General features: G+C 34.9%; 1 protein-coding gene and 1 long non-coding RNA gene across 3 annotated transcripts in view; one reads left to right on the top strand and one right to left on the bottom strand.

The window, feature by feature from the left end:
* Nucleotides 1-7926, bottom strand: part of LOC141386403 (uncharacterized) — a 94083-nt gene extending 86157 nt beyond the window's left edge. The window contains exon 1 of the mRNA XM_073954864.1: nucleotides 7821-7926. Within this exon, the coding sequence (XP_073810965.1) occupies nucleotides 7821-7926 (106 nt within the window). The remainder of the gene's footprint in view (nucleotides 1-7820) is intronic.
* A 1909-nt stretch (nucleotides 7927-9835) lies between these two features.
* The window catches only part of LOC141386394 (uncharacterized), a 38993-nt gene continuing 25851 nt past the window's right edge, over nucleotides 9836-22977 (top strand). For both annotated transcript variants that reach the window (XR_012408339.1, XR_012408338.1), the window contains exons 1-2: nucleotides 9836-10022; nucleotides 10347-10528. This is a non-coding gene — a long non-coding RNA (uncharacterized lncRNA). The remainder of the gene's footprint in view (nucleotides 10023-10346; nucleotides 10529-22977) is intronic.

The raw sequence follows: 22977 nt of genomic DNA on the forward strand, positions 1-22977 counted from the left end.
TCTAAAATCTAATTCAAACACATTAAGAGTGAAACATGAGTGATTGCATGCATCCATGTGCTTAATTTCACTAGTCGTCATGCAAACTGACCAACAAAAAGACAGCTGATGTCTGAAACCTGCTTACTTTAGTGCATCTGAGGCAAACAGAGAATTTAAGGAAGCAGTTCAACACTATTCCTATTAAAGTTGTGCGATGTTAACAAAAATGCATGCTGAATAATGCATTACTAAACTTAATACAGCCACTAAAATGTATTTAAAACACATTGAGACTCAAACATGATGAATAAAAGTGTTTGCACTCATGCACATATTTAATGTCTCATTTTTACTATAGTCATCATGCAAACAGGTCAAGAAAAGGCAGCTGATGCCTGAAATCTGCTTACTTTAGTGCATCTGAGGCAAACAGAGAAATTAAGGAAGCAGTTCAAAATTATTCCTATTAAAGTTGTGTGATGTTTAAAGAAATGCATGCTCAATAATGCATTATTAAACTTTATACAGCCACTAAAAATTAACTCAAACACATTGAGACTCAAACATGATGAATAAAGTGTTTGCATTCATGCACATATATTTAATGTCTCATTTACTAGTTGTCATGCAAACTGCATACTAAAAAGGCAGCTGACGACTCAAATCTGCTTACTTTAGTGCAGCAGTGGCTAATAGAGGAGTCAGGGAAGCAGCTTCACCTGGGCTGTGCAATATTATACACATAAATATTGCAATATCAGACTTAATAAAGCATCTAAAATCTAATTAAAACACATTGAGACTGAGACATGAGTGATTGCATGCATCCATGTGCTTAATTTCACTGGTTGTTATGCAAACTGACCAACAAAAACAGCAGCTGATGAATAAAAACAGCTTACTCGAGTGCATCAGTGGCTAATATTTAGCAAAAATGCATTTGCATACTAAATAACACAGAAATATTAACACTATGCTTAATAAAGCTACTAAAATTTAAAACATGATGAATAAAAGTGACTGTATTCATCCTTATGCTTTAAGTTTCACTGTGCATAACTGAAAGTAAAATATAAGATGCAGTTGCTGTCGCATGCTAAATAATGAATGCAATATTAAACTTAATAAAGCATCTGAAATCTAACACACTCAGACTGAAAGATGTGTGACTGCATGCATGCGTGTGCTTAATTTCACTAATTATCATGCAAACGGACAAACAGAAAAATCAGCTGATGTATACAAACAGCTTACTTTAGTGCATCAATGACTAATATTTTGGAAAAATGCAATTACATTCAAAAATAATGCAGATATATTAACATTTCACAGCTAATAAAATCAAATACAATGAATAAAAGTAAATGCGATATTACTTGTGTGGTACAATATTGAAAAAAAAGTTATAGTCAACATGTTATTTAAAAGCAGAAAAAGCATCAGGGCAACTTCTGAAAGTCAAACCTAATCTTAACGCAAACAAAAGCAAACACAATAAATATGTCCGCTCCACTGCTTTTGTTTTGTTAACCTGAAGACAGACAAATAAAGCTTAAAGCAGAGCGGAACTGCTTCATCTGTCTGAAATCTTTCTGAACACGTTGCTCATTTTTCAGCCTCCACACTAATATCAGGACAGATCTTTGAGCAAGAACACCAGCGTGTCTTTCTGCTTGCACATTGACCTGTACACTCTGTAAAAAATGCTGGGTTGTTGTTATTATCCAACGTTGGGTCAAACATGAACAAAACCAATCGATAGGTTAAAAGGTCTATTTTAATTTAATTAAAAAAAATATATATAAATAAATAACCCAGTATTGGGTTTGTCCTTATTTGACCCATTTATTAGAGTGTAATTACATTTCCTGAGTTCCTAAAAAGAGAATGCACATCATATGCACTCTTAAAAATGCTGGGTTGTTTTGACAAATTTAACCCAAAATTGACCCAGCAATGGAATGAATAATTCAGTTAAATTTAAGTTACACTTCTCATCTATATAAACACACACACACACACACACACACACACACACACACACACACACACACACATAGACAGACACACACACACACACACACACACACACACACACACACACACACACCATATACTCTAAAAATGCTGAGCTGTTTTTAAAAAATACAAAAGATTGACTCAGTGTTGGGTTCATTCATTCATTCATTTTCTTGTCGGCTTAGTCCCTTTATTAATCTGGGGTCGCCACAGCGGAATGAACCGCCAACTTAACCAGCAAGTTTTTACACAGCGGATGCCCTTCCAACCGCAACCCATCTCTGGGAAACATCTACACACACACACACACACACACACACACACTATGGACCATTTAGCCTACCCAATTCACCTGTACCACATGTCTTTGGACTGTGGGGGAAACTGGAGTACCCGGAGGAAACCCACACGAATGCAGGGAGAACATGCAAACTCCACACAGAAACGCTAACTGAGCCGAGGATCGAACCAGCGACCCAGTGACCTTCTTGCTGTGAGGCGAACGTGCTACCCACTGCGCCACTGCGTCGCCGGGTTTATTCATTTCTATTAAATTTAAGTTACACACACACACACACACACACACACACACACACACACACACACACACACACACTTTAAAAGAAATGCTGAGTTGTTTAAAAAATGACCCAACATTGGGTTAATTTGTTTCAATTAAATTTAAGTTACACTTCTCATCTGTGAGAACACACACACATCATGCAACCCAGACAATGTTGGGTTGTTTGGAAAAAAATTACCCAGTATTTATCAAATGTTAGGTTAATTATAGTTTTAATTAAACTTAAGTTACAATTCCCCTCTATATGAAGACACACACACACACACACACACACACACACACACACACACCATGTTCTCTAAAAAAAATGCAGGGTTGTTTTAAGAAATAAAACAAAACTGACCCTACATTGGGTTGATTTATTTCAATTAAATTTAAGTTCCACTTCTCATCTATATAAACACACACCCAGCATATGCACTCTAAAAAATGCTGGGTTGTTTTGATAAATTTAACCCAAAACTGCCCCCAAAATGGATTAAATTATTCAATTAAATTTAAGTTACACTTTTCATCTATAAACACACACACACACAGACACACAAGCTAAAAATGCTGGGCTGTTTAAAAAATAAACCAAAATTGACCCAACGTTGGGTCATTTTTTTTCAATTAAATTTGAGTTACACTTCTCCTCTACATGAACTCACCATGCACTCTAAAAGTGCAGGGTTGTTTTAACAAATTTAACCCAAAATCGACCCAAATTTTTCAATTAAATTTAGGTTACACTTTTTACCCCAAAGGTTGAGTTTGTCCCTATCTGACCCAGTGCTGGATTAAACCAAGCTTTTTAGTGTGTGTGTGTGTGTGTGTGTGTGTGTGTGTGTGTGTGTGTGTGTGTGCTTGTGCGTGTGTGGTGATGGTGGGCTTTAACCTGTTAGTTCTGGAATAACATAAGTGTGTGAGGTTGACAAAACTGACACTTGTGCTGCATCCAAATGAGGAAGCTCTCAAACCACACACACACACACACACACACACACACACACACACACACACACACACACACACACACACACTGTCCCGCATACATGTCCAACAGAAAACTTCTATAATGTGACATAAAAAAAGAGAATCTTCAACACCAGAAGTGGACAGAGCAGAGATCAGCATCCCATAATGCAATTCACCACCGCAAATAAACCCAAAACACTTGTGCATCCCTATATACACAGACTGGCCGTTAACATGTCTAACATTAAGAAACACCATCGCTGAAACTGTGCTTTTTACTTCTCTTCACTGTCACTGAAGCACCCTGAATCGAGCGTCTCGCCTTTAAGCATGTTGAGTTTAACATCTACACGCCATCTATAAACAAATGCAGTGAGGATGAAATGCGAAACAAACGCGCCTGCTGCCTAATTACTTTACTGAGTGCGACTTTTGTGAGGCTCACATATAAAGCTGGAGATGTTGAGCGCTCTCTCTCCACGCGTCTGTTGATCATCTTAATTACGGAGAGAGTGTTTTCTATTTATATGCAGCAGACTCGCTATTACAGGGGTTCAATAGTAATAAAAACAAACGAAAAACTCTGCTGAACTAACTCAGACTTGTGATGGCGTCTATACATTGAACTCTCTGCTGGTTGAAAGTGCTTCCTTCATCTTCGCTTATGAATAAATATAAGGAATTTAATTAAATGTAGATTTTATGTGGTGTATACAAATTGCAAAGCATTTAAAGTTAATGCAATTTTAATTAAACATGCATTTTAATTATTGCTTGATTTTAATGTGCAGAATCAAACGTGCAACGAATTTCAAGAGTATCATAAAACAGACAATGATTGCATAGTATTGATTTGAGACAAATAATGCAAGATTGCATTGTTTTTAATGCAATAATACCTGCACAATCATCAAAGAATGACATAAATTAATTAAATCACACTAAGATAATCTAAAATGTGCATAAATGATAGTGTTCCACAATATAAAACAAATAATCCCAAATAAACTCTCAATTTTTTTAATATAATTTCAACCTTTTGACAGTCCAGACTTAAATGCAAATGCAAATTTTCAGTGCATCAACACCAAAGCAGAATATTACAGAGGAAGTGCAACAAATAGTCGAGCTGAATGCTGTAAAACTCAGTGAAAATGTGCTGCTGATGAGTGCAGAAATGATGCAAAGCGGACCACAAGTTCTGCAAACTTATAAGCTGACATTTAGCAGACAGATAAAGTCAGTAATGCGTCCTCCAAAGACACGCTTACTGCTGCATCCATGCATAGATCACGCATTAACTGCAAACCACTGCATATACTGTATGAGCATTAGTGAGATTTCAATATGCAGCGGCAGCTCTAGCTCCTCTATACGAACACACACACATCATGCACTCTCAAAAATGCAGGGTTGTTCTGAAAAAGAAAAAAACCCTAAGATTGACTTAACGTTGGGTTTATTTTGATTGTTACACTCCTCCACTATGAGAACACACACTAGACGATGCACTATAGTAACTGCTGGGTTGTTTTGAAATAATTAACCCAATATGTATCCAAGGTTGAGTTTATTTATTCATTCATTTTTTTTGTCGGCTTAGTCCCTTTATTAATCCGTGGTCGCCCACGGCGGAATGAACCGCCAACTTATCGTCACATTTTTACGCAGCGGATGCCCTTGCAGCTGCAACCCATCCCTGGGAAATGAGTTAATTTAGTTCAATTAAATTTAAGTTACAATCTCCTCTGTAAGAACTCACACATACACATCACGCACTCTCAAAATACTGGGTTGTTTTGAAAAGAATTAGCCCAAATTGACCCAACTTTGGATTAATTTATTTCTAATAGATTTAAGTTACACTACTCCTCCATGAGAACACACACACTATGCACTCTAAAAAAGCTGGGTTGTTTTGATTTTTTTTACCCAGAGCTGACCCAACATAGGGTTAAGTTATTTCAATTAAATTTGAGTTACACTTCTGCTCTATAAGAACACACATGCTCTGCACTATAATAAATGCTGGGTTGTTCTGAAATAAATAACCCAAGATCCACCCATGGATGGGTTCATTTATTTCCATTGTTTATAAGTTACAATTCTCCTCTATAAGAACACATGCACTATGCACTATGAAAATGCTGGGTTGTTCTGGTAAAAAAACAACCCAAAATTTACTCAATGTTGGGTTAATTTTGTTTGTTACACGTCTCCTCAATGAGAACACACACTAAACGATGCATTATAATAAATGCTGGGTTGTTTTGAAATAATTAACCCAGGATGTACCCACGGTTGAGTTATATTAGTTCAATTAAATTTAAGTTACACTTCTGCTCTCAAAATGCTGGGTTGTTTTGAAAAGAATTAGCCCAAATTGACCCAACATTGGATTAATTTACTTCAAATAGATTTAAGTTTCAGTTCTCCTCCATGAGAACACACACACACACACTATGCACTATAATATACTATATACATATATATATATATATATATATATATATATATACATATATATATATATATATATATATATATATATATATATGTATATATATATATATATATATATATATATATATATATATATATRTRTATATATATATATATATATATATATATATGTGTATATATATATATATATATATATATATATATATATATATATATATATATATATATATATATATATATATATATATATATATATAGTATTATATTATACTATACTATATATACTATAATAGATACTGGGCTGTTTTGAAAAAAATTAACCCAAAATGACCCAACTTTGAATTAATTTACTTCAAATAGATTTAAGTTGTCTTGTCTTGTTTTGATTTTTTTTTTTTACCCAGAGCTGACCCAACATAGGGTTAAGTTATTTCAATTAAATTTGAGTTACACTTCTGCTCTATACGAACACACGCACCATGCACTATAATAAATGCTGGGTTGTTCTGAAATAAATAACCCAAGATGCACCCATGGTTGGGTTAATTTATTTCCATTGTTTTTAAGTTACAATTCTCCTCTATAAGAGCACATGCACTATGCACTCTGAAAATGCTGGGTTGTTTTGAAATAATTAACCCAAAATTAACCCAATGTTGGGTTCATTTGTTTCAGTTATATTTAAGGTACACTTCTCCTCCATAGGAAGGCACACACTATGCACTCTAATAAACGCTGGGTTGTTTTGAAATAATCAACCCAAAATTGACTCAATGTTGGGTTCATTTATTTAAATTATATTTAAGCCACACGTCTCCTCTATACAAACACACAAACACACAAACACACACACCATGCACTCTAATAAACGCTGGGTTGTCCCAGAATTTCTAAACAAAAAAAAATCAAAACAAGACAACTTAAATCTATTTGAAATAAATTAACTCAAAGTTGGGTCATTTCGGGCTAATTATTTTCAAAACAACCCAGCATCTATTATAGTGCATAGTGTGTGTGTGTTCTCATGGAGTAGAACTGAAACTTAAATCTATTTGAAGTAAATTAATCCAAAGTTGGGTTCTGGGTTGTTTTGAAAAAAAAAACTGACCCAACATTGGATTAATCTATTTATATTTAGCCTAATTAGATTTTAGTTACACTTTTTCTTTATAGGAACACACACACACACACACACACACACACACCATGCACTCTAAAAATGCTGGGTTGTTTTGTGAAAAAAAAACAAAAACAAAATGTAGCCAATGTTGGGTTAATTTATTTCCATAATTTTATGTTACAGTTCTCCTCTATAAGAACACACACAGTGCATTCTAAAATGCTGGGTTGTTTTGAAAAAACTGACCCAATATTGGGTTAATTTTTTAAAAGTTGATTTAAGTTACACTTCTCTTTTATGAACACACACACATCATGCACTTTAAAAAACGTGTTTTTTTAAATGAAATAATTAAGTTAAAATTGACCCAACCTTGTGTTTATTTATTTCAGTTAGACTGAAGTTAGACTTTTTAAACAACTGTAAGTGCATTAGCACAAAAGCAGATTATAACAGAGGAAGTGCAACACATGGTCGAGCTGAATGCTGTACAACTCAAGGAAAAAAACTCACTAATGCGTCCTCCAATAGACATGTTTACAACCTTTCCATTCATGCATATATTAGTTTAGGGAGTTTGCCGCTATATTTGTAAACTTGCGCCTTAATCCGGTGAGTCCAGCGGAATGCATGAGTGCAGAAATACACACGGACAACTTCTAATAATGATAATAAAGAACGCATCAGATCACTGACCGTGGCTCCTGCGCGGGTTCGCCTGTTTCCTCCGCTTTCCTCGGCTCTTCTCCGCCATACCGTGGCCGTGTCTGTGCGGGTGCACGAGTGAAGTGTCGCTCCGCATGACTGCAGCAGCTGCGCTCAGACCCGCGGCGCGTTCACAACCCGCTTCAGTGACGTCATAACCAGAGGCAGGCCCGTGTCACCCCGAAACTGTGAAGTCTCACAACACACAAAATAGGCATTAAAAAGTGTGTCATTTCCTATTTTTTATTATCTTTTTATTTAAAAGACATGTCTCAATTAGAAACTCTCCGTTAAGTGGATTAGTTCATAAGGAGGATGAATATTAAAGTTAAAGTTCTGCCAAAAATAAATATTTCTGACTATTTAGTCAACCTCAGACGGTTTTTATTATTATCTGACGAAGATACTCTGAAACTCTGTCGCTAACTATTGACCTCCATTTTAGAAAAAAAAATACTTTTGAAGTCAATGGCTGCATGTTTCTAGCCTTCTTCAGAATTTCATCTTTTGTGTTCAGCATAAAAGTTTAAAACAAGTGAAGACTGAGTAAATTGAGGACAGGATTTTTAATTTTGGGTGAACTATCCTTTTAAGATTGTAAACAATGCAAGAGATGCATGATTAATTATTTTAAATAATTAATCATGCTGATAAAACACTGTGTGTGCGGAAAACTTATTTACATATAATAATAAAATGCCGACATGAATTTTTGACAGACATAAAATCTTGCCGTGATCTAATGTTGAGTCAAATACAGTTGCAGTCAGAATTATTAGCCCCCCTTTGATTTTTTTGTCTTTTCTTTTTTTTTAAACATTTCCCAAATGATGTTTAACAGAGCAAGGAAATGTGCACAGTATGTCTGATAATATTTGTTCTTCAGGAGAAAATCTTGTTTGCTTTATTTCGGCTAGAATAAAAGCAGTTTTTATTTTTTAAACCCAATTTAAGGTCAATATTATTAAGCTATATTATTCTTCGATAGTCTACAAAACAAACTATCATTCTGACTTGCCTAATTACCCTAACCTGCCTAGTTAATCTAATTACACTAGTTAAGCCTTTAAATGTCACTTTACGCTGTGTAGAAGTGTCTTGAAAATATATATATAATAAAATATTATGTGCTGTAATCATGGCAAAGATAAAATAAAACAGTTATTAAAAATGAGTTATTAGATTAGATAAGAAAAAGTTTAGAAATGTTTTGAAAAAATCTTCTCTACGTTAAACAGAAATTGGGAAAAAAAATAAACAGGGGGGCTAATAATTCAGACTTTAACTGTATGATTAACTAACACTACGTTGTCGTTTTTCCACAGTTATATTTAAATTACCATAACCCAAATGTTAGCTACATATTTGACTGCTTTAGAGTGCACTGCAAACTAAACATACATTTTCTGAAAAGTCAAGTGTACGTTTACATTATTAATGGAATTTTACCTGTTGAAAAAACAGATGTGAAAGGCTTTGAATCGCACCTGTTCCCGCTCCCCCCATCAGCTCCGTGAGTCCTGTTGATCGCTGTAGGAAGTATTGTATTGTCACCTCTTTTGTGCGCGTAATTGAACGGTAATCTGTTTAGCAACTGAAAAAGAAAACATCAGAAAAGTCAAACACACCGTTTCAGGACCCCTACCCTGGCATTCACACGCACTAACCCCCACCTGAACGCCTGATAATGTCATGATAATTCCCGCGCATTGCATCCTAAGGTGCGCGACGCAGGGTGGACCTTGATCCCTAAACACTTCGGAATAACCACTTTTCCCTCTTAAAATTATGTTAATAGGTCATACTATCGTTTATTTAATGACATTCTTCCTCGTGTTAATTCATCATCATCATGTAGTAATAATAATAATAATAATAATTTAATGTCTCAGTGTTGGCATTGGCAAACAATTATTTCAATTTGGGATCTGAAATAAAAGGCCATCTGTGATATATTAAAATATTTTCTGCTCTTTGAAAGCAGTCGATTAAATTCACGTTGTCTTGATTATGTGTTGTTTCGCGCCAGAAGAAAAAGCGCGGCAACGGTCTCTCTGGGTTTCTGAGAGAAAATAACTTCATCTTAATTGTTGTTTTCAGGACAGCGGGCGGACTTCAGTTTTTTTTTTTGTCTGGAAACCTTTCACACAGACACTACAAGCAAACCCACAACACAAGAAGTACTGCAGAATGGTTTGTATAGATTACATGGATGTTTTGCTTAGCATAAGCCTCATAAATTAAGATATAGCCAACCCGTAAAAACGGTTTGTCATTTATATCAGGTTTATACAATTAATTTTCACGGACACTGTAAACCAATAGTCCTATATCGCGGTGTACAGATGTAAATACTAAGTTGACGTTTCCATTGAGGAACAGATTAGCATATTCATGTGGTATTTACATAGATACTTCAAGCCAGCGCTGCACTGTGCGTTTTAAAAGTGAATCCTGTGCATTTATCCAAAATGCTAAGCTCGTGTTTGTTGTTTCTAATGGACATTTGTCTTTTAGGGACATAAAATTGAGGGTTTCAGGTGGAGAAAGCTATAGAGGTCACTGTCCTTTTGTCCCGGAGAAAAAGAGGAGATGGAATGGGTCATAAACCGACACCCTGCTGTGGATCTTGGATAAGAGGAGTAGAAGACACAAAGAAAAGCCTCATTTACCATTTCACCTCTGCCCTGTGGATGATAGTAAGAACTTTTTTTTTACACGAATGTTATAAAGGGGTATACTTTTGTTTCATTGCAGTGCTGGCAAAAAGTAGGTAACACTTAACATTAGCATTGTATTAGTTAATGCATTTAATAACATGAACAAACAATAAACAATACATTTATTACAATATTAGTTAATGTTATTTTAAATTATAGCAATTCATAGTAAATGCTGTACAAGTATTGATTATTATCAGGGGTGGATTTAATGATTTGGGGGTCCTAAGCAATTCCAGCCATGGGGCCCAACAGTCCAAAAATACACCCTTTTAATCATAAAAAACAGCTTCTTCTCCATTTCTTTTCTGTTTTATCTTCATGCAATATATACATTTTAAATGATTTGTTTTCTTAAGATGAATTCACAACTAGAAATAATAAAGAAATTGAAAATAATAAATGTTTTTAAAACAAAATCTTTACTTTACTTTACTTCTATGGCAAATTTGGATAGATGTAATAATTATACAAAAAAATTATTTGTTAGACACTCGCCCTACAAAATATAATAGGAAATGGTGGAAAAACACAATGTTAGGTATTTATTGGGGGCACCCAAATTTTCCTGGGGCCCTAAGCGGCTGCTTATTTGCTTATTGGTTAAATCTGCCCCTGATTAATATTAGTTCATGTTAGAAAGTAAATTAACTAATGAAACCTTATTGACCAAAAAGTAATATATTACAATGTAACGTCACTTTAAAACGTATATTTCAAAATAATGAAAAAACGGCCAATTACATACTTTTTTTTTCAACTATTGCAATTCACTTAAAAATAAAACATCTGCAATCTTTTCCTAATCCTACATTTGCTCCAAACATGCGTTTCTTTCTTCCATTGAACACAAATTAATACAGTATAAACTGAAGAATGCTTTTAAAAACTGCCATTGGTTTACATAGTTTTTTGTTGTTGTTTCAACTTTTGATGTCAATGGTTTTAATCTATATTTTGATGTCAAACTATAAAATAAAAAATATACATAATTATATTGATGTAAAATTAATAAATATAAATATTAATATTATATTAATATATAAAAATATATATTAAAAAATTACCTTAAATGCATTGCTTAGTTACCTTAAGGATTTGTTATTTTTGCATTTTTTAAAGAGTTTGAGATGCTTAAAGTTGAAATATATACATTTTAAACACTTGTACATGCAAAGAATGCAGATTGCTGAATGCAATGAGCCTAAAACAGCAATCAGGGGCCAACAAGTGCATAAATCTGGGCACTAGTTACTTTTGAAGGATTTATGTTATTTTTGCAATTTTTTATAGAGTTCGAAAGGCTTAAAATCGAAATATATATTCTTTTAAACACTTGTGCATACTAAGAGTGCAGATTTCTCTTTGCACTGAGCCTTAAAACAGCGAACAGGGGCCAACAAGTGTATCACTTGCTTACTCTTTAAGAGTTTATGTTATTTTTGCATTTTTTAAAAAGAGTTTAAGAGGCTTAGAATAATATTATATACATTAGTAAACACTTGTGCATGCAAATAGTGCAGTTGCTGAATGCATTGAGTCTAAAACAGCCATCAGGGGCCAACAAGTGCGTTAATCTGGACGCTTATCTGGTTACTTTTTAATGGTTTATGTTATTTTTGCTAATTTTAATTGATTTTGAGAGGATTAAAATGAAAATAAATACATTTTTAACCACTTGTGCATGTAAATAGTACAGATTGCTCTATGCAATGAGCCTAAAACAGCCAACAAGTGCATCACTTAGTGACTTTTTAAGGGTTTATTTTGTTTTTGCAAATTCTATCGAGATTGGAAGGCTTAAAATTGAAATATATACATTTTTAAACACTTGTGCATGCAAAGAGTGCAGATTGCTCTGTGCACTGAGCCTAAAAACAGCCAACAGGCACCAATAAGTGCATAAATCGGAGCACTTAGTTACTTTTTAAAGATTTATGTTACTTCTGCAATTTTTTATAGAGTTTGAAAGGCTTAAAATTGAAACATATACATTTTAAAACACTTGTGCATGCAAAGAGTGCAGATTGCTCCGTGCATTGAGCCTAAAAATAGCCAACAGGGGCCAACAAGTGCATTTAGCATTTTTTGAAAGAGTTTGAGAGGCTTAGAATAATCATATATACATTTGTAAACACTTGTGCATGCAAGTAGTGCAGTTGCTGAATGCATTAAGCCTAAAAACAGAAAAAGGGCCAACAAGTGCATGAATCTTGACACTTACTTTTTAAGGGTTTATGGTATTTTTGCATTTTTTTATAGAGTTTGGGAGGCTTGAAATTAAAATACATACATTTTTTAACACTCGTGCATGCAAAGAGTGCAGATTGCTGAATGCGTTGAGTCTAAAAACAGCCAATAAGTGCATAAATCTGGGCACTTAGTTACTTTTAAGGGTTTAGTTATTTTTTCTTTTTTTTTTGAGTTGAGAGGCTTTAAATTGAAATATATACATTTTATAACACTCGTGCACACAAAGAGTGCAGATTGCTGTATGCAATTAGCCTAAAAACAGCCAACAGGGGCCAACAAGTGCATGAATCTGGGCACCAAATGGCCTCAAAACACCTCCGTCTGCACAGAGGGACGCCCTAGGGTGGGGTGTCCCATAGGGTTTCCACTTTCCAGCGTGTTTGGCAGGGGTTCAGAGAGGGAGCAAAGGGAGGAGTTTTCTTTAACAGCATATTAAACAGGAGTTAATTATATGCCAACCTTTGTGACAAAGAGAATAAAAGGCTCGACTTGAATGGCAAAGCAAGAAAAGAAAAGTCATTATGCTGGTTTCATTTTTTTTCCCTTCGCATGTGAAAAACCTCAGTGCTTATTTTGCCATTTCCATTTGTATCAGCAACCTCAGCGCGGTAGATTGTGGCTTCGCTTAAACCTCCGCACTTTACAAATCAAGTCAATGCAACGTTCAGCAGATCTTAATTATAGAAGGGCTGGTTCATTTCCAGCATTCAAAGCAGTTTCTTTTAGATGTAAAGCATTGTGCTGATATTCATTAATGTCTATTTTTTGTTTAATGTTTTTTTTGTTAAGTAATAGTTAATCCAAATATAAAATTGATGCACTCATTTACTCATCCTCTATTTGTTCCAAACATGCACACTGCAAAAATGCTTTACTTGGTTAGAGTTTTTGTCTTGTTTCTAGTCCAAATATCTAAAAACTCTTAAATCAAGAAGCATTTTCTTAACAAGTATATTGTTTTAACAAATAATGAGTAAAAATTAAGCAAGTTTTTCCTTAAAAAAGCTAAATAATCTGCCAAAGGAGTAAGCAAAGTTACAATGCTTTTCATTTTGACAAAACATCACATATAGATTGTGAAAATAAAGAAGGAAAAGTTTTTGCATTGTACTGAAGAAGAAAACAAAAAGCCTTTACAGCTTGTTTGTACAGGCTTGTATTTTGCAGTACTGTAAAAATACTCTAAATTGTCTCTGTCAATGTATTCAAACTTTTTAATTCGATTTACCAGCCACACAAGTGCCAATTTCACATCTGTCACATCCGTAACACAGAGATTTCACATACGTAATAAAGCTTTTTCCTCATAAACAATGCAAATAATAATATTTTTTTTTCTACAGAGAGACAATTCCTATCCTTTTGATTAGTATTATTGATTTTGGGTTGTGCATTTTAGGATCTACAATGTCTTCATCTCTACAAAGTAAGTTGCATATTGTAAACTCACGCTGCATACTTTTTTAGTCACATCTATAACACATGTTTTTTTCTTTTGTTTAAAATATAAAACATGCTTACAGATATTTGTCTGATCCCTTAACTCTGTGGTTTGTAGTTTTGGAAATTATAAGCAGATGATTCAATAACATATAGATTCTCTTTGACTTTTTGTTTTAAGCTTATACTGCAAATGTGACATGCATAACGCTGGATTTACTGTACCATGGACGTCAAAGGCTGCTTTTTTCAACATTCATTCATTCTTTCACTAATTTTCCATCAGCTTGGTGTCTTATTTATCAGAGGTCACCACAGTGGAATGAACCGCCAACTGTTCAAGTATATGTTTTACGCACCGCATGCCCTTTCAGCCACAATCCCGTACTGGGAAACACCCATACACACTAATTCACACACACACACACTCTCATACGCTACGGCAAATTTAGTTAATCAATTCCCCTATAGCGCATGTGTTTGGACTGTGGGGGAAACTCACGCCAACAAGTGGAGAGCATGCAAACTCCTAAACAGAAATGCCAACTGGCCCAGCCAGTACTCGAACCAGCTGCCTTCTTGCTGTGCTATCTAACCAATGAGCCACCCTTTTTCAAACATTCATCAGAACATCTTGTTTTTGTGTTTATGATTAATTCGAACCTCTTGAGAGTGAGTAAATGCTGAGGAAGTGTTATTTTTGGTGTATGTGAATTTGTTTGCTTCTTCACATAAAACATTACAATAAATATATATGCCCAAAGCAACTCTCATGTATTTAGCTCATGCATTTTTTGGGAATCAAACCAATGACATTTATGTTGCTAGTGCAATGTTCTACTATACTGAGCAATAATTCTTATTTATACTGCGAACATTGTGGGATGTGTTTAATACTTAAGGAAACTCTAAATAATACAAGTAAAAGTAAAGGCAACAAAAAAAGCATGAGTTTGTCTCATTTCTTGTCTAAATCTCTCAAGATTCTTAAACCTACAATCAATTTCTAGACAAACAAAAAAATATGGTCATGTTTTAAGAAATAATATGCCAAAATTAAGGGTGTTTTTCCTTAAAACAAGCAGAAATTCATAAAAGTTTAGACCCAATTGAGAGTAAGTAAAACCTGTGGAAATTGCATTGTTTGTGTGAACTTCAACAGTCTCTTTAGGAAACTGCTGACTAATTAGTTTGCATTTTCCCATAAAAAAAATAAAAATATGTTCCCAAAGCAAATTGTATAAATTATAAATAAAAAATATCTTGCCAAAGCATGTAATTAACTCATGCATTTCTTGGGATTCAAATCAATGTCACTTGTTTTGCTAGTGCAATGCTCTACTATACTGAGCAATAATTCTTATTTATAATACAAACATTGTGGGATGTGTTTAATACTTGAGGTAACTTTATATAATACAAGCTTAATTAAAGGCAACAAAAAAAAAAAATGCATGAGTTTGTGTCATTTCTAGTCCAAATTTGTAAAAATTCTTAAACCTATACAAGCATTTTGTAGACAAACAAAAAATATTGTCTTGTTTTAAGAAATAATATGCCAAAATTAAGAGTGTTTTCCCTTAAAACAAACAGAACTTCATATATATTTATATTCATATATACAGTTGAAGTCAGAACTATTAGCCCCCTTGAACTATTAGATCGCTTGTTTATTTTTCCCCCAGTTTCTGTTTATCGGAGTGCAGGTTTTTTCAACACATTTCTAATCATAATAGTGTTAATAACTCATCTCTAATAACTGATTTATTTTCTCTTTGCCATGATGACAGTAAATAATATTAGACTAGATATTCTTCAAGACACTTCTATGCAGCTTAAAGTGACATTTAAAGGCTTAACTAGGTTAATTAGCTTAACTAGGCAGGTTAGGGTAATTAGGCAAGTTATTGTATAACAGTGATTTGTTCTGTAGATTATCGAGAAAAAATATAGCTTAAAGAAGCTAATAATTTTGTCCCTAAAATGTTTTTAAAAAAATTCAAAACTGCTTTTATTCTAGTCGAAATAAAACAAATAAGACTTTCTCCAGAAGAATAAATATTATCAAATATTATTATATGTGCTTGCTCTGTAAAACATCATTTGGGAAATTTTTAAAAAAGAAGAAAAGAATTGGAAGGGGGCGAATAATTCTGACTTCAACTGTATATGTATTCCCAAAGCCAATTACATGTAATTAGCTCATGCATTTCTTGGGAATCAAACCAACGACACTTATGATGCTAGTGCAATGCTCTACTCTACTGAGCAATCACTCATATTTATACTACAAAATACTCCTAAATAATGCAAGCAAAAGTAAAGTCAACAAAAAAATGCATGAGTTTTTGTCTTGTTTCTAGTCCAAATATCAAAAAATTCTTAAACCTACAAGCATTTTCTAGACAAGCAGAAAATATTGTCTTGTTTTAAGAAATAATGAGTCAAAATTAAGGGAATTTTTTCTTAAAACAAACAGAAATTCCAAAAGTTTAGACCCAGTTAAGAGTGAATACAATCTGAGTAAATTGTAATGTTTGTGTGAACTTTTACACACAAATTTTACCAAATTAGTTTTCATTTTCCCATAAATTTAAATATTTTCTCAAAGCAAATTACATGTAATTAGCTTATGCATTTCTTGGTAATCAAATCAATAACACTTAATCAATAACACGATGCTAGTGCAATACTATAACTATACTGAGCAATCATTCATATTTACTGCAAACATTGTGGGATGTGTTTAATACTTGATGCATCCCTAAATATTACAAGCAAAAGTAAAGGCAACAGAAAAATGCATGAGTTTGTGTCTTGTTTCTAGTCCAAATATTTTAAAATTCTTAAACCTGCAAGCATTTTCTAGACAAGCAGAAAATATTGTGTTGTTTTAAGAAATATTGAGTCGAAATGAAGGGTGATTTGCCCTAAAACAAACAGAAATTCCCAAAAGTTCAGACCTAATTGAGAGTCAGCAAAACCTGAGGACATTTTAATGTTTGCATTTCACACATTTTACTTCACACATTTTATATTTGTGTGAATTGTAACCACTTGATGCAACCCTAAATAATACGAGCAAAAGTAAAGGTAATACTGCAAAAAATAATGCATTTCTTTTTTTTGTCTTGTTTCTTGCCCAAGTCTAAAAATTCTTAATGCATGCCAACCAGAAGACTTCAAGGACAACACATACACCTAATACACTTCATTAAACATGTACGCAGAGACATCACCTATATGCAATAAAATAGCAGGTTAACCATGTCTGTGTATCATAACTTATATTTGATTGTAATACAATAACGTGCACCTTTTGTAAAGCTGCTTTGAAACAATATTTATTGTTAAAAGAGCTATATAAATTGAATGAATGAATTGAATTTTCTATACTAGACTTGGTTTTAAAAACAATAAGTCAAAATTAAGTGAGTTTTTCCCTAAAATAAGCAAAATTATATTATTCCAAAGTGAAAACGAGATTATTTTGCTCACTCCAATGTCAGATTATTTAGCTTGTTTTAAGGAAAAACTCACTTAATTCTGACTCATTATTTCTGAAAACAACACAATATTGTTTTATTATCTAGAACAGGGGTGTCCAAACTTGTTCCTGGAGGGCCGGTGTGCTGCAGATTTTAGCTCCAACCCTAATCAAACACACCTGAACAAGCTAATCAAGGTCTTACTAGGTACACTTGAAACATCCAGGCAGGTGTGTTGAGGCAAGTTGGAGCTAAACCCTGCAGAGACACCGGCCCTCCAGGACTGAGATTGGTGACCCCTGACCTAGAAAGAGCTTGATTAGCTGGTTCAGGTGTGTTTAATTAGGGTTGGAGCTAAAATATACAGGACACCGGCTCTGCAGGATCGAGTCTGGACACCCCTGATCTAGAAAATGTTTCTTGATTTAAAAATGTTTAGATATTTGGGATAAAAACAAGACAAAAACTCATTATTTTTGCAGTGTAATAATGAAGATGTGGTATAGCAGGCCTGTAACATGGTGTGGGGGGGGATGGGTGTGTTCAAGTGGTTCAAAAGACCCATCCCTCATAAACAAAGGTCCAGGGGTCTGTTCTTCGTACCTCGCTTAAATGATCTAAGATGATTTGGCAGATCCTGGATCTTTTAATCTTGATAACTGATCTCTCGCTAATTTGGTTCTTCAAACGAGTTCGTGAATCAGATTAGAATGTCTGAATGAACTGATCTGAGATCGCTGCGTGTGTTGTGAAGGACAGATCTTTCGATCCTCGAACTCATGATCAGCTATGCAGCGATTGGCTGACGGCACAGCAGCGTAATGACATCTTCTGATTAATATTCAATTATCCATGTGAGCAAAATTACGTCAAATTTGCAGTAAACGGTTTGTTAAATATGACACGCAATAACCTTCCACATTTGTTATGAGCGGCAGGCTTTTCATTTTCATGTTTCAAAAGTATTCATCATGTATTTCAATGCAAATCAATGTATTTAGTTCTATATTTAGAGAAGATTTTCTTTATTGTAGTAGCCTTTTTTAATCGTTGTATGGACTAACTGGATGTTTACAAAAGCATTTTGATATTGGTAAAGGCGTCTGCAACTTTTGTGAAGCATCAAATCACTGGCATATTTACTGTCGAAACATGTTTATCTCAGTATAAATGTATTATTGCTTTTTAAAAATCACATATTGTGCATGTCTATTATCATACACAAATTGTACTAAAGCGAAAACTAAAAAGTACATATCAATAAGTTTCCTCTGTGCACCACAAGGTGGCAGTATTTGTACTTTCATTTCGGGGGTGCAGACAATAATATAAGTTTTATTAATATATAACTTTATTTGTTTTATTAATAACTATAACTTTATATAGATTTAAAATATTTAGTATTTTCCCAAGTGTATATAACTACTACTGTAAGAAAATATCAGAATTCGGTACATACTTTCTGTATTATCTATGCTTGAACTGAGCCGATTTAATCCTGTTTAAATGAATTGAACCTGCTTCCGACCAGGTTTGAGCTAGCAGAACTGCTGCTATGACAACAACTCTCGGATCAGCTTTGAAGAATGAAACTATCCTGGACCGTGTCAAATCGTCAATAACCAAATCCAGCTAACGGAGTAATCCACGTACGAAGAACAGACCCCAGTATTTGTCCCATACATATGAGTTTATTTGTCCTATATTTTGACTATCATGAATAGTGAAAATGACTGATCGAAAAAGGTTTTAAGGCCAGGCAGAATCCTCTGTTGGCTGTCGCTTCGGTGTGACTCTGCTAATCAGTTTTGGCTAACAAATTGTTTTCATCAGTCCAACATCCAGCTGTGAGAGAAGTCATCTTTCGGTGCTGTATTGTTTCTAAACAGGGAACAAAATTCACAAATAACTTTTATTCTAAGGCAACGCAGTGGCGCAGTAGGTATGCCGTCGCCTCACAGCAAGAAGGTCGCTGGTTTGAGCCTCGGCTGGGTCAGTTGTTGTTTCTGTGTGGAGTTTGCATGTTCTCACAGTGTTGCCGTGGGTTTCTTCCGGGTGCTCCGGTTTCCCCCACAGTCCGAAGACATGTGGTACAGGTGAATTGTGTAGGCTAAATTGTCCATGGTGTATGAATGTGAATGAGTGTGTGTGGATGTTTCCCAGAGATGGGTTGCTGCTGGAAGGGCATCCGCTGTGTAAAAACGTGCTGGATAAGTTGGTGGTTCACTCCACTGTGGTGACCCCGGATTAATAAAGGAACGAAGCTAAAAAGAAAATGAATGACGGAACTTTTATTCTAAATCTTGGACCAATAAAAAGGTGTGAAGCACCAAAAGTGGCCCATATTAAAGTTCACTTGAAAACTATTTTGGCTATTATTGTTATCCATGAATTCTAAAATGTACTTTTTACTAGAGAGGCTATAAAAATTGTGAGGCTCTACATTATTATTATTTTTACTATTAAATTTTCATTTTTATTATTCAAGTGGACAAATTATGGGAGAATCAGTGGCGCAGTAGGTAGTGCTATTGCCTCACAGCAAGAAAGTCTCTGGTTCGAGCTTCAGCTGGGTCAGTTGGCATTTCTGTGTGGAGTTTGCATGTTCTCCCTGTGTTCGCGTGGGTTTCCTGCAGGTGCTCCAGTTTCCCCCACAGTCCAAACACATGTGCTATGGGGGAAATGGGTAAGCCAAAATTTTCCATATGACAATAAATACGAATGAGTGTGTATGGGCAGGTTGCGGCTAGAAGGGCATCCGCTGTGTAAAACATATGCTGGATAAGTTGGCGGTTCATTCCACTGTGGCGATCCCAGATGAATAAAGGAACTAAGCTGAAAAGAAATTGAATAAATTAATGGACATATTCTGACTGAGTGACTCGAACGTGCTTGCTAGTTTGTTATTTGCTTAATAAATGACAATAGGCTACAGTTTTTAATTTAACTAACGGATTTATTTTCTTTCTAATGATAAATCATGTAATAAATTTGTATTTTGAAAATAAGTATTTTTTTTTTCATATTTCTTTATTTTAAATCTTTAGGAAATATGCTTGGTACATCAAAAAGTGTGGATATGCTGACCATCCAACAAGCTAAAAAAAATAGTGCTTAAAAGGTCACCAAAGTATTTACATCTCAAAATTCTATAGAAAATGAGGGGTAAAGCTGAAAAAAGGTGCACTCTTTGAGAAAAAAAAGATCCACCCCTTTCACCAGGCTGGCTAGAGGAGTGAAATGAAAGATCATTAACAGAAAAGATTACTGAAAAAAGGCACACTGAAAAAAAAATAGATTTAATTAAGTTACTAAGTTTGTTTAAGGTGTTAGGCGTACACGTGGGTTTCCTCCGGGTGCTCCGGTTTCCCCCACAGTCCAAATACATGTGGTACAGGTGAATTGGGTAGGCTAAATTGTCTGTAGTGTCTATGGATGTTTTCCAGAGATGGGTTGCAGCTGGAAGAGCATCCACTGTGTGAAACATATTCTGGATAAGTTGGCGGTTCATTCCGCTGTGGCAACCGCAGATTAAAGGGACTAAGCCGAAAAGAAAATGAATGAATGATTGAACAAACTGTTTAAATTAAATAATTTTCTGTTGTTGCCGGTAGCCTAGTGGTACTGCGGGCTGACATATAACACCAGTGTGCTTGTGGCGACCTGGGTTCGATTCCCGTCCCGAGGTCCTTTGTGGAACCTTCCCCTCTCTCTGCTCTCAGTGCTTTCCTGTCTGAATTCTCTTCTGTCCTATCAAAATAAAGGTGAAAAACCCCTAAAAAAAAATAATTTTTAATTTTCAACTTAAGTTGTTTGTTTAAATCCAGTCCATATTAATAGTTTGCAACCGCTTACCTAAAAGAAAAGTAGTAAATCCAATGAATCATTTTTTTAGTGCACAAAGTGAACTGAAGAAGCGGAGAGTCATAACAGATGGGAGAATTGAGTCAGCGGAGTTGGCGATGGTCGTATCGAGGGCAGGTTTTCATGTCGTACACTGTATTATATCCTTGAGGCCGAATCAGGGTACCAGGGACTGGGAGCCACAGCATTATACACTAAAACACACACACACACACACACACACACACACACACACACACACACACACACACACTGGCATGTACTCCAGGAAAATCTTTCTTTTGATCTTATAATCAGGGACAGAGAAAGGGCAAGTATGGAGAGGATTAGCTTTGTCACAGAGATTTCAGCATTAGTGAGCAAAAAATGTTCTCTTTGTAACTAAAGGAGGAGGGATCTAATATGCCAGTGTAATGTAAACCCTGTGTGTGGCTCTCACGGGCATGAACTGGAGCTTTGACGCCATCTATAGGACGAAAGAAGTAATGAGCTGAAACTAGGGCTGCACAGCATGTCGTTTGAGCATCGATATCGCAATGTGTGCATCCGCAATAGTCACATCGCAGGATATGCAATGTTGAGTTGGGATTATAGTTAGAAACGACTAAAAACTCAACTATTTAGTCTCCACTTCCCTTCCTAATCTGCAATTGACTCTCTGGCTCCACCGCTACTACAAAAAAAAAAAATAAATACATTTTTACTATTGTTTTGCTTCTTACACTTTACACACCTGAAACTTGCCTACAGCACTTCGTCATTGTTGCTCTAATAGTTGTGTAAATTGCTTCCTTGTCCTCATTTGGATAAAAGCGTCTGCTAAATTACTAAATGTAAATGTAGTTGATTGACCAGAAACTACAGGTCAAAACCAAGTGTGCCGCAAGCCTACGTTTGAGTGAAGGTCTCGGCCGTTAGATTGCCCCCTGGGGGCTGGCTGCAGTACAAGTCATAAAGCCCGCCTCCTCCGTGTTAATGAAGGAGACTTGAGCCCAAATAAAAAAAAATATTACACTTGCAATAAAATGTCCTGAAAGATGGTTCTGGTCGATTAAGTCACTGGTTATTGTGCTGAAATAGGTGCAGATCTTCATTTTTGTAAACAGTTTGTTTTTAGCAGTAATTTAATGCTGGGCGTGTCATCGTGATTGACAGCTGTGATTGACAGTTTCTCAAAGCGCGGCGTCTGAGCTTCGGCAGGAGACTGAAGTAGACTGAAATGTTATTATTCGATTTCTGTGTTATTTTACCATGACAAAATGAGTTCAGCAGTAAACTATAGTTTCTGACATACATGATCCTGGTGGAACACTGTTTATTCGCTAAGGTCAGGGCTTTTTTCAGGCTTTATTAGTTTGCTGATACACGCCTAGCCACCCAGAT

Source organism: Danio rerio, chromosome 6 (genome assembly GCF_049306965.1).
Source record: "Danio rerio strain Tuebingen ecotype United States chromosome 6, GRCz12tu, whole genome shotgun sequence".
In the NCBI taxonomy this organism is placed as follows: domain Eukaryota; kingdom Metazoa; phylum Chordata; class Actinopteri; order Cypriniformes; family Danionidae; genus Danio; species Danio rerio.